Here is a 17,719-nt window from a genome sequence, read left to right as displayed (position 1 = left end):
TCGCTGAAAAGCCTATTTGAAATCGGACACTTTGGTGGGATTAACAACGAAAATAGATTTAAAATGATAAGACACATGTATGTTTTAGGAATTGTAATTATGAGATTTCTGTGGTTTGAATTTTGGCGCCCTCTATTTTCACTTGTAGTTGTCATATCGATCCCGGTATCGGGATTGCAGCCATAACAGGTTAAACACTTTGCTCACATCGGCCACGGAGAGCGAGACCACAGAGTAATCTGGAAAAACACTGGCTTTCACACAAGGCAGAGTGCTATATTCCTCAAAGAGAGCATAAAAGGCATTTAGCTCATTTGGGAGTTCTTTATTGCTGGGCAACTCATGGCTGGGTTTCCCTTTGTAATCTGGTATCGTCTGCAAGCCCTGCCATATACAACGAGTGTCGTAGCCAGTGTCATAGGATTCCACCTTCCTCCCATACTGTCCTTTTGCATGTTTGTAGCGGAACATCTTGTGTGCGTCCATGTCATTGGATATGTTCTTATAGTCACTGTGGGGACGACATCATCTATGCACTTATTGATGAAGCCTGTGACTGTTGTGGTAAACTCCTCAATGTTATCGAATGAATCCCGGAACATATCCCAGTTTGTACCTGCAAAACAGTCTTGTAGCCTCGCGTCTGCTTCGTTCGACCACTTCCGTGCATCACTGGTACTTCCTGTTTGAGCTTATAAACAGGAAGGAATAAAAATAAATCACATCCTTCCTCAAAACCAAAAAGTAAGCTAGACAACCCTCCCCTATTTTGGACCAGCCCCCCCAACCCAGTATATTTTGAACTGTCCCTTAGTACCCCTATAAGGATTTATGAGTTACAAAGTTGTAGCCTAATAAATGACAAATAGCGTACTCGACATTAAGGGGGAAATTTAGTCTCCGAGAAGCAGTTTTTTCATGGAATGTTTATTGTTAAAGTGATGACTCAACAACATATCAGTTACTGTTACATAGAGTACAGTATATAGCTGAGCCAGTGTAGCCCAGGCAGCAGTTTCAGCCATGGATGTGCAACATCCTAAATTGTCAGAAAATGCTAAAATGGTGGAAAGTGGTGGAAAATTGTTTCATGACGAAAGTATGCATATTTCCCCTGTTTTCTCTGCCTTCTCGTCATTAAAGGGGCGGCAGGGTAGACTAGTGATTAGATCGTTGGACTAGTAACCGGAAGGTTGCAAGTTCAAAACCCCGAGCTGACAAGATACAAATCTGTCGTTCTACCCCTGAACAGGCAGTTAAAGGTAGTTAAGGAGGAAAATGACGCCTTCACAGCCTGAATAGAGGATGCTTTACGTACGAGCAGTTCCACAGGGGACTCAAGTGTATTACCAGGAATGCACATAGTACCTAAATGATAGTGCAGGCAGCCTAGGCTAGAGCCAGTATAGAGCTAGACATACAGAGACAGAGAGATTTGGAGGTTCTAAAAATGTCTAGGTTAAAAACAACCCAATTTGGTAACCAGGCGCTGGGTTGGACAGAACACACGCTGGGTTACTTTGACCCAGACAGCTGGGTTGCGTGAATAACACAAGTTGGGTTGTTGGGATTACTCAAACATGGGTTAATTTAACCATCAATTTGGTATTTTATACTCTCATGCTGGGTTGATTTAGCAGCTGGGTATTTTTTATGCTATTTTCAGGAGGCTTGGCTTATTAGGGGTGTGGCTTTCAGCTAGATCTAATGCAACATTTGGGTCAACCAAACACATATCTATTTTTTTACACTGTATGTTTGTGGTTAGGGTTGATTGGCTGAAGGGGACCAGTGCTGCGTCTAACTTGTGTCAATCTCTCCTGATCTTCATTCCTGTAACAGCTTTACATACTGTCCACTCATTACCTTGTATTTTCGAAGATGATATAGATGGTATAGATAGTAATTACATTTTATATGGGATTCATAGAAGTAGACACCAGAAAGTACACATTGTAATTTCGTAGTAAATACCAGTTGAAATAGGACTATGAAATAAAGGGTGTTGAAATTGACTCAGGTAACAATGTGGTTCTGGATCCAGGTGGTGAACTTGTTGACACGGGTGTAGACGCCTGGTAGGTTGGGTCTGCCGCACCCCGCCCCCCAACTCACGATTCCTGTGAGGAACCATCGCCCCTCTGAGCCTGGGGCCCAGCACGACAGAGGACCCCCTGAGTCCCCCTGGGGAGGGCGAAAAGGGCACAGTAAGGGTAAGGATTAGGGCCTATGGGTAAAGGGGATAAGGGCAATAGACGATAAGGACATACTAAGAAAGAGGGCTAAATGGTACACTTAATGTAAAGGGCATAGGGGAATAGGAGCACACTAAGTCTGAGGGTGGTTGTGGGCCACTCACCCTGCAGGCGTCCCGCTGTCCAGAGGGGACTCCGGCACACAGCATGCGGGGGGAGACGGGGCCGTACCTCCTCTTACACTCACTCTGATCCAGGACAGAAACCTCTGCCTTCTGTAACACTGTGGGAAGGGTCTTATCTGAGGATAGAAGGGAACATTATCTCTGTATGTGAGATTCTTGTACACCAAACTCTGTATATCCATGGTTCTGTCTCTCACCCTCCTCAGAGCGGTACCCCCATCCTGTGACCCAGCAGCGGTGTGCATGTGTGAGGGTCTGTGAGGTGGCCGGCAGACACACGGGCTGGATGAGGAAGCTGAGGGAGGGAGGCCAGGGGCTCCTCAGCTGCAGCAGGGCGATGTCATAGTCAAAGGTCAGCCTGTTGTAGTACTCGTGCACAACGATGCGCTGGATCTCTGCCACGTGCCTGGCACTACCCTGGTACAGCATACCCAGATGGGCACTCCACTGGCGTGGGTCTGACAGCCTGGGGAGCGTCAAGAGAAAGTGGTTAGAGGTCGAAGGTTATGGCTGAACAGGGATCATGTAAATAAACTGTATTCAATGAAGTGAAAAGCTAATTTTGTTCATTACTGTCATTGCCAGAGAAAAGTTGCATGTAGATGATGATGTTGGGCTGGGGTCAATCTGGTATCAGTGTGTACCTGGTCCACTTCTATTCAGTACAGTAGTTATAACAGGATCATAATGTGGTCAGTCAGTCTGTAGACTGCATACACACCTGTCCCTGCTGAAGCAGTGTGCTGCTGAGATGAGCCAATCAGAAGAGAGGACAGAGGCTCCACAGTACAGGTAGCCAGAGAAGTGCAAGCTGACCTGCCATGGCCACTCCCCCTCCAGGGCATTGATTCCACCGACCACCCGAAGACCCGAGGTCGAGTCTACTTTCTTCACAGTAGAGGACCGGCCACAGGCTGTGATGCAGATCGTTAATAAAACTTTGGAAAGTGTGTGTGTGTGTGTACACATGCAGGTCTCTTATGTGTACATTGTGTTTTTGTGTGTTTTGTATGAATATCTCTGTCCTGTGTGTGTGTGTGTGTATATAAATGTACGTTGGTGTGTGTGTGTAAAGTAACTGTTTGTCTGTGTGTAGTAAAGTACGGTACACGTGTGCTGAGTCACTTCTATGACAAATTGGTCTGCCGCAGCCTGATTAAAAACGATCGCTCTATGAGGTGTGTGATCAAAGCCTCGGCCGCTCCAATCACAGCATATTACCAGCAAACACAGAGAGCCATTACAGTGGGGGCAGAACAGAGCTACAGGGAAGCAGCTACAGTACCCCACTAAATAACTGCAGCATAGTAAATACACATAATCAGAGGAAGGCTCACACAAAGCCACGTGGGGATTCTTTGGGTCTGGCTAGACTGATTGAAACTGTAGATAAATGGTAGTGATTAAAGTGGTTGAGACACAAGGTTGGATCATTTGTTTGTGTGTTTTTATATTGAAGTTTAGTTGCCATAAATGGAATATGTTCACGTTGTGGTTGAGATGAACCAAATGAATGGTTATGTTGTGGTTGCGTTCCGGTTGAGGACTCACCACAGTCCCTCTCGTCACTGTGGTCTGAGCAGTCGGTGACTCCATCACACCTGGCGTTCTTCTTCAGGATGCAGGACCCACTGTTACACCTGTACCTGAGGTCAGAGCAGCTCGTCTCTGTACAGCACCAGGGAACACACACTCAGTATACTCATCCATAATGGCAGATTAGTGGTACACACACATATATGGACAGAGACATACATACCGTAAAGCTTATTAAAGAGCAGTGATACTAGCAAGAGCAGTCTTATTTTTTCTCATACACTACATGACCAAAAGTATGTGAACACCTGCTCGTCAAACATCTCATTCCAAAATCATGGGAATTAATATTAATTGCTGCTATAACAGCCTTCTGGGAAGGATTTCCACTAGATGTTGGAAAATTTCCGCAGGGACTTGCTTCCATTTAACCATGAGCATTCCTGAGGTCGGCCACTGATGTTGGGCGAATAGTCCTGGCTCGCAGTAGGCGTTCCAATTCATCCCAAAGGTGTTCGATGGGGTTGAGGTCCTCACTTTGTGCACGGAGGCTGAAACAGGAAAGGGTCTTCACCAAACTTTTAGTCAGTGGTACAACTCGGGGATTCGATCCAGCAACCTTTTGGTTACTGGCCCAACGCTCGAACCACTAGTCTACCTACCTTGCCACAAAGTTGGAAGCACAGAATCGTCAAGAATGTCATTGTATGCTGTAGCGTTAAGATTTCCCTTCATTGGAACTAAGGGACCTAGCCCGAACCATGAAAAACAGCCCCAGACCATTATTCCTCCTCCACCAAACTTTACAGTTGGCACTATACATTCAGGCAGGTAGCATTCTCCTGGCATCCGCTAAACCCAGATTTGTCTGTCGGACTGCCAGATGCTGAAATATGATTCATCACTCCAGAGGACATCTTTCCACTGCTCCATAGTCCAATGGTGGCGAGCTTTATACCACTCCAGCCGACGCTAGGCATTGCCATTGGTGATCTTAGGCTTGTGTGCGGCTACTCGACCATGGAAACCCACTTCATGAAGCTCCCGACGAACAGTTATTGTGCTGACATTGCTTCCAGAGGCAGTTTGGAACTCGGTAGAGTGTTGCAAAGTTTTGTGAGCTTGTGTGGCCTACCACTTTGCAACTTATCCATTGTTGCTCCAAGACGTTTCCACTTCACAATAACATAATTTACAGTTGATTGGAGAAGCTCTAGCAGAGCAGATATTTGACTAATTGACTTGTTGGAAAGGTGGCATCCTATGACAGTGCCACGTTGAAAGCCACTGAGCTCTTTAGTAAGGCCATTCTACTGCCAATGTTTGTCTATGAAAATGTTATGGCCTTGTGCTCAATTTTATACACCTGTCAGCAACGGTTGTGGCAGAAATATCCAAATGCACTAATTTGAAGGGATGTCCACATACTTTTGTATATATAGTGTACACACATATAAAAACAGGATAGGATTCCTTTCTACCCAGAGTGCAGTTGGTTTCGTCCCTGCCGTCATTGCAGTCTCTCTCTCCGTTGCAGATGTACAGTGGGTGAAGAGGACTGGAGCCTCCACAGTTCTTACTAGGCCTTGCTGAACAGGAAAATATCAATTTAAAGGAATATATCAGTTCTTAACAACATTTTTGATGATGTCAATACTGAAGTTCTAGCATGTATGATGCTGTTGTTAATTCCTGTTTACATACCGCAGAAGACCTCATCACTCTCGTCCTGACAGTCGTCCAGGCCGTCACAGCGTTGGGTCTTCTCCACACACAGCCCTGTGGAGCACAGGAAATGGCCCTCTGCACACGCTGGGGGAGACAGCGGAGAGGGGAAGGGGGAGACAGCGGAGAGGGGAAGGGGGAGACGGGGGAGAGGGGAAGGGGGAGACAGGAAGGGGGAGACAGGGTGTAGAGTAGAAGAGAGGTGAGTGAGCAGTGTGGTTCTTCTACTGTCTCAGGACTATGGTAGTGAAATCAAAATGAATATATAAATGAACAAGATGCAGATTCAGTGAAGGTGATGGGTAAGGAAGTAGTGAGAGAAGGAAGCAAGACAGAGAAAAAGGTCCTCATGAAGTTGTTACGTTGGCTGATGTTGAAGCTACTAGATTCGGCCTGGAAGGGTTGGTCAGAGCTCCGGGAGCTGCTGCGAAACTCCACCTCAGCGGTGTGGTCAGGGATACGGAACACTGTGGTGTGGCCTATGTAGCTTCCACAGTATCTATGGACATCAGAACACAATCAATCAAATAACAAACCAATCTGGAAATCAATCTGTCCATCGGTTCTGGAACACAACATACACAGTCATTTTACCCCTACCTACATCTACAAATGATCTCGACTAACCTCTACCCCTGTACGTTGACTCAGGACCCCCTGTACACAGCCTTGTTATTGCTATTTAATTATGTTACTTTTTATAATTCTTTACTTTATTTTATTTGGTAAATATTTTTCTTAACTCTTTCTTGAACTGCATTGTTGGTTAGGGGCTTGTAAGTAAGCATTTCACGGTAAGGTCTACACCTGTTGTATTCGGGGCATGTGACAAAAAGTTTGATTTGATTTAGATTTGAGGTTAAAACAGACAGTCACACACACTCTTACATGATCTCCTTGACCTTCCACCAGCCGTGCTCACAGGCCGCTATGTCCTTCAGCTTCAGCACATAATTCTGGAACTTCAGAGCCACTCCCAGAGCAATGTGGGGGGTCTGTGGACAACAACACATGACGTCTGTTGACATTTCATCAATATTAGTCAGTGGGGTGAATGTGAGCCAAATAGACTTAAATACCTGAAACCTCCATATGCAGGAGCACTGAGGAGGCATTAGGCTGGGGTAGAAGGGACTGGTGATCTGACCAGAGAAATCTGGCTCTGCCTGGATCTCTACGTAAGTCACTGTTAAGGGAATTTTTATCAATGATGACCAATTATGTATACATTTCAATCAGAACGGACTAATCAGAATACTATCATGTTACTGTATATGTACTAATCAGAATACTATTATGTTACTGTATATGTATGAATTTTCTTTTTAATCTTAGTACTGAATATAATGTGTGTAAATATAATCAAGAATTAGAACAATGACTGTCTGTTCCTTGGTAGAAATGAATGAACTATATCACCAGAAGGCTTATCTTCAGAAGCATGTCCTTGGCTCGGTCGTATATTATCTTAATAGGAAGAGACGATGTGAGAACCATGCAGCCTTTGTATTAGAACGGAGATGGCACGGGTTGGTACTGGAACTAATGACGTAATTTTAAGTTTATAACCTGTGGTAAAATGTGTAAGGAGTAGTACTCTCGTGAATAAAATCTGCTGTTTGACTTTAAGACTGGGCTCTGTCCATTACTATAAAATAAGGGTCTTACAAATCCTTATGAATTGACACTGTCTAATTATAATTGGGTGTTAAAACATAGAGCAATTTAATTCCTGCAACAGTCACGCTCTGGTAGGGAGACGCACAGCAACGAGATAAATACCAGTCTGTCGGTAGTATAGTATTATTGTCAGAGAATCTGTCTTACGTTCCTCAGCGATGGCCTGGAAGTGTCCTCTGAAGTGCTTGTTGCCCTGGGTCATCCTGAGGGACAGCAGCATGACGTTGGACGTGGAGACCAGAGACAGGGACTGGGACACGGGCTCACACACCCTGCAGGGTAAGGGCAGAGTTAGACTGTTCGGTCGGGGGTTCTGTCAGTCTGTCTGTCTATTCAACTTCATCCGTAGATCCATCCAGAGTCACACTGACTCACCTGTAGAGAGTACGCCCCCTCATGGGCAGCAGGGCGTCGTACATGGTGAGGGCATCACTGACACAGTCGCTGGGCTCAATGTGCAGGGAGGTAATGGTGAGGCGGATCAGAGAGCCAGGGGTAGACGTCAGCTTGACGTAGCAGCTCAGACCTCCCCATGACGAGTAGACGTTTAGGGGAACACTGGAGCCTGGCAGGCTGGCATACAGCTTGTCCACACACTGAGAGCCTGTAGCACAGAGAGAGAGAGACGAGAGCTTTGGCTTGTACTCTTACTCTACCACAGCCATGCTAGTAAGTAGGAAGATACTCAACATAATGTGGCAATAAAACAGATGAATTGAGTTAACTCACCCGCTGCAATTGATGTATAATCTGATCGTAGAGCAGCTGAGGAGATCAAAAAGAACATCAACAAAGGATATATAGAGATCACACAAACCTACACACACACACACACACACACACACTCACCATTAATGAGTATGGAATCTATGTCTACGGGCAGGCCCAGTAGGTACCCTACAGAAGACCTGTTCCTCAGGCTGGTGAGGACTGAGTCTCTGAGGATAGCTCCTACACACTCCTCGCACACGGCTGGGGTCTTCAGTCTCGGCACCACAAACACCATCCAGAAATGCACCAGCAGACCACCCTTGTTATCACTGTGAGAAGATGTATGTGTGTACAGGGGTTTGTTCCAACCAAGCACTATAACATCTTATTCAACCAATCACTGACTGATTCACAGTGTACCTGAGGTCTGATATGGTGGTGAGTTTGTAGAGTTTGGACACTGAGGACATTCTGTACACACTGCTCACCTGTGGGGGGGATACTTTTAGTAACCATGAACATAATGAAGGACTTTTATTTCTACGCTATAGATATAGAGCTCCAAGCTTAGGGTGTGTGTTTGCTCAGTGTATTTGACCACTGCAGAAAACAGTAAATCGTCTCACACTCACCACGTGCTGTATCTTGTTTGCCATGGAAACAAACTCATGGGACTCTGCCTGGCGGTACTCGGGGATGAAATCTACGTTGGCAACACGGAACATTCCGGCAAAATACACTCCGCTGTTGCTCTCCCTGCGAACTGGGAATAAATATACAATGTAAGGAACTATTCTAGAAGATTTAGATAACTAAAATGTTTGTGTGTACATGTGAGAAAGACATTGCGTTTGTGTCTCCATGTAAGTTAACTCACATATGAAGACCCAGAGCAGTGACCACACGATGACCACGACCACAAACACAACCACGGTGATGAGGATGGTCAGGTTCTGGAGGTTCCACAGAGGTGCCCAGCTCTTCCTGGGCAGCTGGGTCCTGATGCGTGACATACGTCTGGCTCTGCTGCGGCCGTTGTACCTCGTACACAGCCTCTGGAGGGTGTGGTCAACCGTGGCCACCTCCACAGTCACATCCTTAACCTGGAGATCATACAGCACATCAACACGTAGCAGCATCTCCCCACACTGCAAGACAGCAGAACAAATAGGGCATAAAGTGCCACTGTCTTTGTGGGCCAGTATACTGTAAGTCACCAACACTCTCAATCGTATCATCAACAGAGCGCAGACTGTTTAATATACGCAGTATGTACAGTTCCTTGCGAAAGTATTCGGCCCCCTTGAACTTTGCGACCTTTTGCCACATTTCAGGCTTCAAACATAAAGATATAAAACTGTATTTTTTTGTGAAGAATCAACAACAAGTGGGACACAATCATGAAGTGGAACGACATTTATTGGATATTTCAAACTTTTTTAACAAATCCAAAACTGAAAAATTGGGCGTGCAAAATTATTCAGCCCCTTTACTTTCAGTGCAGCAAACTCTCTCCAGAAGTTCAGTGAGGATCTCTGAATGATCCAATGTTGACCTAAATGACTAATGATGATAAATACAATCCACCTGTGTGTAATCAAGTCTCCGTATAAATGCACCTGCACTGTGATAGTCTCAGAGGTCCGTTAAAAGCGCAGAGAGCATCATGAAGAACAAGGAACACACCAGGCAGGTCCGAGATACTGTTGTGAAGAAGTTTAAAGCCGGATTTGGATACAAAAAGATTTCCCAAGCTTTAAACATCCCAAGGAGCACTGTGCAAGTGATAATATTGAAATGGAAGGAGTATCAGACCACTGCAAATCTACCAAGACCTGGCCGTCCCTCTAAACTTTCAGCTCATACAAGGAGAAGACTGATCAGAGATGCAGCCAAGAGGCCCATGATCACTCTGGATGAACTGCAGAGATCTACAGCTGAGGTGGGAGACTCTGTCCATAGGACAACAATCAGTCGTATATTGCACAAATCTGGCCTTTATGGAAGAGTGGCAAGAAGAAAGCCATTTCTTAAAGATATCCATAAAAAGTGTAGTTTAAAGTTTGCCACAAGCCACCTGGGAGACACACCAAACATGTGGAAGAAGGTGCTCTGGTCAGATGAAACCAAAATTGAACTTTTTGGCAACAATGCAAAACGTTATGTTTGGCGTAAAAGCAACACAGCTGAACACACCATCCCCACTGTCAAACATGGTGGTGGCAGCATCATGGTTTGGGCCTGCTTTTCTTCAGCAGGGACAGGGAAGATGGTTAAAATTGATGGGAAGATGGATGGAGCCAAATACAGGACCATTCTGGAAGAACCTGATGGAGTCTGCAAAAGACCTGAGACTGGGATGGAGATTTGTCTTCCAACAAGACAATGATCCAAAACATAAAGCAAAATCTACAATGGAATGGTTCAAAAATAAACATATCCAGGTGTTAGAATGGCCAAGTCAAAGTCCAGACCTGAATCCAATCGAGAATCTGTGGAAAGAACTGAAAACTGCTGTTCACAAATGCTCTCCATCCAACCTCACTGAGCTCGAGCTGTTTTGCAAGGAGGAATTGGAAAAAATGTCAGTCTCTCGATGTGCAAAACTGATAGAGACATACCCCAAGCGACTTACAGCTGTAATCGCAGCAAAAGGTGGCGCTACAAAGTATTAACTTAAGGGGGCTGAATAATTTTGCACGCCCAATTTTTCAGTTTTTGATTTGTTAAAGAAGTTTGAAATATCCAATAAATGTCGTTCCACTTCATGATTGTGTCCCACTTGTTGTTGATTCTTCACAAAAAAATACAGTTTTATATCTTTATGTTTGAAGCCTGAAATGTGGCAAAAGGTCGCAAAGTTCAAGGGGGCCGAATACTTTCGCAAGGCACTGTATGTACACTGTTGCTTATCAACCACAGATGTCATGGTAACAAATGGTGTTTAATTACACTTACAGTGACACTTTATTTGCAGATATCATGGCGTCGTTTGTTGCCATGATATCTGTGTTTGATAAGCAACAGTGTACATACAGTTGAAGTCGGAGGTTTACATACACTTAGGTTGGAGTCATTAAAACTCGTTTTTCAACCACTCCACAAATTTCTTGTTAACAAACTATAGTTTTGGCAAGTCGGTTAGGCCATCTACTTAGTGCATGACACAAGTCATTTTTCCAACAATTGTTAAACAATTTAAAGGCAATGCTACCAAATACTAATTGAGTGTATGTAAACTTCTGACCCACTGGGAATGTGATGAAATAAATAAAAGCTGAAATAAATCACTCTCTCTACTATTATTCTGACATTTCACATTCTTCATATAAAGTGGTGATCCTAACTGACCTAAGACAGGGACTTTTTACTAGGATTAAATGTCAGGAATTGTGAAAAACTGAGTTTAAATGCATTTGGGTAAGGTGTATGTAAACTCCCGACTTCAACTCTACGTACATACTGCATATATTAAACAGTCTGTGCTCTGTTGATGATACAACACAGATATTCAAATTAAATTGGCATGGCTCCAATTAGGTCATCCTGACACTTGGCGATCAAATAGATATGACCTTTTTTTCTCACGGAAGGCGTACTAAACAGGCACTGTGACTAGTACTGTTCTTGGGGACTGGAGGGTTGGAAACCAATGGGTACGGTGGGGAAGGAAGGACTGGTCAAATGGCCTATGTTCAGAACCATTTCCATTTTTACCCGTGGTTAATGGCGGTGTAGGGAAAACTGGAGTCGACTACTGAAAGTAGCAGGGGAGTGAACGTTATTTCTAACAAGGGTTACATTGAGAAAATCGTCCCTCTCAAATGAATGGCCCTCCCTTCAGCTAAATATATTTGACCTAAACGCTCCATGAACGCTCAAAACTAAAAAGTGACCCTACCCTATATCCCAAATAATAATTAAAACAAAGTCGATAGCAGAGAACATGTCTACCCTCAATTATTGTACAGACCAGAGCCTTAGATATGCAGTTTTAGAAACTGTTCTTCGTCCTGTAAGCATTATATGGCAACGAAAGAATTGTGATAGCACACAGGGCTGCAAGGCCAGAAGGTTGTTGGTTCGCAGACCACCGTGGACAAGAGTAGGGGTGGAGAGACCTTTATAGTAAAAACATTGAGTGAATCTATGATCGTATTTGCAGGTCAGATTAAAAAAAAAACATTTCATGCAATTCTACGTCATTTTACATATTACCAGAATATTTTTTAATACCACACACAAATTACCGAAATTGCAGAATGAACAGAGATAGGCCTACGTGCCTTTCTTATCATATTTCTCCAATGACAAATCAGTGTGTCTTGTTTGCAACGAAACTGTCCCTGTTTGCAAATAATTAAATCTGAGATATTATTAGGAATCTGAGCATAGTACTTTCAAAAATTAGGCCTACTTTTCCACCCTAGACAGCATAGAACTACCGACACAGAAACATTTACGTTTTAACTGCTGGTTATTCTTCTGTGGCTTAACCCAACGACAGGTCACCAGTGTTTCCCTAAAAGGTATCTGGGTTTAAACATGTATTGTACAGTCCCAAGCAAAGTCCATTTTTTTGTCTCCTCGGCTATAGAAGGTTGTAGCTCAGCCTCATCCAACCTCAGCCTCAACCCCACATATCTACCACAATCTCTCATATTTTTAATAAGTGGTTGATGTATGGGGTGTGCCCAGAAGTCAAAGGTTATTCCACTACCTAAGGGAAAAATATCTGCATTCACTGGTTCTAATAGTCATCCTATAAGCTTGCTGCCTGTGTTAAGTAAATTATTGGAAAAAATTGTATCAGTACAAATCAAGGATTATTTCTCATATAATGATCTGATAACAGGTTTCCGGCATGCATACAAGAAGGGCATTCTATGAGTACGGCCTTTACACAAATTACAGATGATTGGTTAAAGAGCATGGATGACAGGAAGTTAGTTGGTGCAGTGTTGCTAGATTTCAGTGCTTCTTTTGATGTAAATGATCATGAACTGTTACTAGGTAAACTCAAATGTTATGGTTTTAAGTCTGCAGCTCTATCCAGGATGGAAAGCTATCTATCCAGGAGAAGGCAAAAAGTGTTATTTAATGGTAGCTTTTTAAACAGTAAATATAAACACTGTGGTGTTCCTCAAGGAAGCTGCCTAGGCCCACTTCTCTACTCTCTTTACTAATGATTTATCTTCAGTAATGAACAAAGCAAGAGTGGTAATGTATGCAGATGACTCTACAATGTATAGCGCAGTATCAGAATGTAATGAGCTAACAGATGTACTGAGCAGTGAACAAAGAATGGTGTCTGAATGGGTTGATATGAACAAATTGATGTTGAACATTTCTAAAACTAAATGTATTGTATTTGGTTCAAGATATATGCTTGTTGATGACCCCAATTAAATTTGTTGATGAATAGAACGTATGTAGAGCAAGTGAAAAAAACTACTATAGGTGTCTTGTTGGACACAGCTTTATCATGGTCAGAACACACACTACTGGTCAAAAGTTTTAGAACACCTACTCATTCAAGGATTTTTCTTTATTTTTTACTATTTTCTATTTTCTTTAGGAATGGTATAGATTTTTTTTAAACACACAGTATTTTTCAGGCCAGTTAGTACATAATAGCAACATGCATAACCACCAAACCAGACAGGTAAGTTCAGGGCATCTAGGACAACCCAAGCCAAGGACAAATCGTCTTAAATCTACAGTTTTATATAGAGCCATAGCTGAATGGAACTCTAAACCAAACTCAGGCAAAAACTAAATCCACCTTCAATAATTTTTGAAGACATCTAATGCGATAGACCATATGACTGGACAGGAAATAGAAAGCATCAACTGAATGTTAAATGTTCTTCCTGTCAGGTAATTTAATTGTCTGTATTGTCTATTTGGTAATTGTTTGTAATGTCTTACTAAACTGGTGTTGGACCCCAGGAAGATTAGCTAACGTTATGGCGTTAGCTAATGGGGATCCTAATAAAAATAAGCAAATTCTCTGATTATTAAAGACACGAAACCAAGACATCCCCATATGCATCAGAATAACGTATTTTCAGGTATTTTCCAGCTTGTTTCTAGCATAAAACATTGCGGACCAAAGGGCTGTTACAGATCACTTTTTGTCAACTGTGTGTGTCGAGCCTTGAATGCTGATTGGCTGGCAGCCGTAATATATCAGACCGTATACCACGGGAATGACTTAACACTTATTTTTACTGCTCTAATTATGTTGGTTACCTACAAATCTATGGCTATAGCAGCCTATAGCCTAATTGAATCTGTCAAACAGGTAGGCCTACCCATATGTTTTAAATAGAAAGAAATAGGCTGCAACACAAAGCCCTCTTGTTGTTAGTAAAGTGTAATTAAAATGAAGACAGTTCAAATGAATTATGCTCTGTCGAATTTGACTACTTTCAGCACCACAAGCTGTCCATTTCTGATTGATTGTGCCACAGCTGCTGCTTCAGGTTTCAGCACCAAAGTAAATGACTCAAATCTGGTTTATTGTGAGGTCAATAACTCTGATAAATAGGCCTACATCACAGGCAAGAAACATATTGTTTATAATAAAATCAATTATAGTAGTAGCAAAGCTAGTCCGCATGCATTTTCTAGACTAGACTTAATCAAAAATAAATTCAGAAGGAGCCTTTGAATCTCATCCTGAACTGCCCCTGTAAGCCTACACAGCACAGCCATTGGTTAGGCAGCCCACAAAACAGTTTTTGATCAGCAAGAGCAGAGCAGACCAAGGCTCGGGGTTGGAATATCCATTGTTATGTGTAATGCAGCCTAGTTTTATTTACACCATCCCAGCAGCTCTCTTAGAAATATAACTTTGCTCCGTACTTCTCCGAGCATGCACTTCATAACCTATAGGCTTTGGATCATTTGATTGAGGCCACACTAAATAGCCTATAGGCACACTTGACATTGTGCGCCCAGCTGAGAGTCAGATGAGGTGCGGCATCAGGCACCCATCGATGTATAGTCTAATAAGCAACTAATACTAAAACACTGAGACATATAGACATTCAATCAATTACAAATTGCATGACCCTTCCCTGGACTAGATTTAAAAAAAGACTAAAGCCTCCTTGACTGAAATTGAAAAAGCATGACCCTTCCCCATTTCCTCCAGGTACTCATTATGTAAATGTTGATCCATCCTTAGGCTGGATCACATGGAAAAACCATATGTAACGGGTTGCATAAGGTGGTACAGGTATTGTCTCAGGTCTTGGCGAGGTGCCAAGTAACCCCATCGGCTCCAAAACTCTCATGCTCTGCATTATTCATGTGGCGTCATCCCATCCTGTGCGTGGAACTTAATCCACCATGAGATAAATGGGGGTGTAGATTCTCTCCATGGAAACGACCATAGCCGCGGGAAGTAGGAGTGCTGCAGCACCCCTGAAAAATCTGAATTTTAAAAAAGTATATTAATTAAAAAAATAAAAATAAATCCTCACAAAAATAGTACACTGGGCCTTTACTAGTCCTATATAGCGGTCTGTAGCGCGAGAAAAACAAATCTTACAAAAGTAGTACACTGGGCCTTCAGTCCTGTATTAGTGGACCGATTATAGCCTTCTGCAGCACAGCCCCGCAATATATCTCCGTTTATTCCATAAATCGTGCATGCATTGGATTGCAATGCTGGTGCGGTAAAATTATCCAGTTTAATGAATTACAGTGTAGGCTAATCCAAGTGTAGGCTATGACACAATGTAAATGGAGAAGAAACCCTGTTCATAATGAGCACGTGATGGTTGCAGTTTGCGGGGAACACATGCAGCACACAGACACCCCTGTCTAACAGACCTACCATAGATCTTACTTGCAGTGGTGTAGCGCAAAAAAAAATTATATGACGTCACCATTCCCTCAAAGTTTGTAAGGACAGATGTAGTCAAAATCTGCATAAAATGCGTCTGCCTATGCCCACACATATTGCCTCAAGAAAATGTTATATTTTTAATACCCATTATCCATTATCACTGGCAATTGTGAATGCTAAATATTCACGTTTTACCGGTGAAACTGCATCTCCATGCCAATCTTTTGATTGATCTCAATCAGTTTCATGGTAATCAGCATTTCCATCTCCCCGAGTTACTGTTTCGTGAGACAATTAGAGTGGATGATGTTAACTATTAGCATTTCTTGCATTTTGTTTCAATTAAACCATATATCCAGCATAGTGGCTCTGGGTTTTGGCGCATTCTATATTTTTTTGACTATTCAGCTTCAGCTAACCATCTTAAAATCTCATTAGAAATTAGGTGTTTTTAGTGTAACAGTGGTGTTATTGGCCTGCTATGTTATTAGGTTCTGTTATATAAAGTACGAATGAATCGTTGTGTGATCTTGCAAGACATTGACTCAGCTTTGATCTACCTTTGCTAAACGAGCACCATTGTGAGAAGTGATAATCTACTATTTATAATAATAATAATAATAATGTGATGAGTAGGAATATTAGGTAACACATCTTGATGATGGTTATTTTAAAAGATTGGCGCGCCCTTCGTTGTTTTAAACGGACAGCGCTAAACTTTGATTTGATTAGCTTGAATACATGGTTAAAATATTCCTATTACAGAATAAAAGAAAATAAAGGGCTGAACTATCAATTCATATCATTTATTTGCATAGATTTAATAATTAAATCAATTGTCCAAGTAGTGAAGATAAATCATTACCACAAATAATTGTAGGAAATTTGTTTGAAAATAGCCATAAAAGCAAGCTTTTGGTGTGATGTATTCATGCCACTCAATAAACTATAACTGAAATACATTACTACCTCCAACTTGGCCCAATTCACATGTCCAATTTCCCACCCTGACATAGTCTTCCCTAACGGGTCCTGAGTCTCAACCAATAGTCAATATAGGCTAAAGATCTCAAGCAGGGCTACAGCAAAGGCTCTTGGGCATTACTGTGGACACTGGTTTGGGTGTCCTCAGAAGAACGGTGTCGCTGTAACCAAGTGGTCACATAGTCAGTCACACACTGTACACGTTTTTATTTTAGTGTATGCCTAAAACCTACGTTCTCTATTAAGGTACTTAAAAGCTAATTTTATGGAGACGAAAAGTGCGTAATCATTCCAACTCATAGGCTTCTCCGGTGATATGACAACAAAATTACAGTTTTACTCGTCACTTGTTTTGGTTGTTAATTAAACAATCGAATTATTCCCATTCACCAACAGCAGGTAATAATATTCCAATAATATGCTATACTTACACTGGCAGTGTCTCCGGCATTGCCATCTCTGTCATCTCCGCTCGTCAGCTCGCGCTCTGTCCCCATGACACCGACAAAGGGACATTACTTCGCGCCTCTCATATCATCCGATCGTTCGCTTCTGAGTGAGATCGGTCATTTCTACTGTTCCACTCTAAGATGTAAAACATAAAGATGGAAAAAGCAGCACCCCTGTGTACTGGTTAAACCGTGCTGCTGTGGGGCGTCTCGCTATCTACCCTGAGCCGCCAGGTGAATGTAACCAGATCCGACCGCACAGGTGAGGAAACAGCTGGGGCTCCTTCAGGGTTCCCACTAGTTACCACAGCCACAAAGTATACATTGTTAATATACTTTCTTTACGATATAACCTAACATTTGCTTTTTGGTCTTAATTTAAGGTTAGGTATA

At 42.6% G+C, this 17,719-nt stretch overlaps 1 protein-coding gene across 1 annotated transcript; it reads right to left on the bottom strand.

The window, feature by feature from the left end:
* Positions 1-922: 922 nt before the first annotated feature.
* tmprss7 (transmembrane serine protease 7) lies at positions 923-17,531 on the bottom strand. The gene is made up of 18 exons (XM_036934985.1): positions 17,309-17,531; positions 8,910-9,135; positions 8,665-8,795; positions 8,453-8,520; positions 8,171-8,361; positions 8,051-8,086; positions 7,697-7,925; positions 7,469-7,593; positions 6,721-6,827; positions 6,530-6,636; positions 6,004-6,140; positions 5,621-5,728; positions 5,398-5,505; positions 3,932-4,048; positions 3,102-3,294; positions 2,578-2,846; positions 2,360-2,496; positions 923-2,184 (listed from the first exon to the last, which is right to left on the bottom strand). Exons 1-18 carry the CDS (start codon positions 17,372-17,374, stop codon positions 2,017-2,019), a joined length of 2,523 nt encoding a protein of 840 aa, XP_036790880.1. The 5' UTR covers positions 17,375-17,531; the 3' UTR covers positions 923-2,016.
* Positions 17,532-17,719: the final 188 nt, after the last annotated feature.

The sequence above is a fragment of the Oncorhynchus mykiss genome, chromosome 11 (assembly GCF_013265735.2).
Source record: "Oncorhynchus mykiss isolate Arlee chromosome 11, USDA_OmykA_1.1, whole genome shotgun sequence".
Lineage (NCBI taxonomy): Eukaryota > Metazoa > Chordata > Actinopteri > Salmoniformes > Salmonidae > Oncorhynchus > Oncorhynchus mykiss.
Note: the sequence above shows the minus strand (reverse complement) of the source record. Positions and strands in the feature narration are given on the sequence as shown.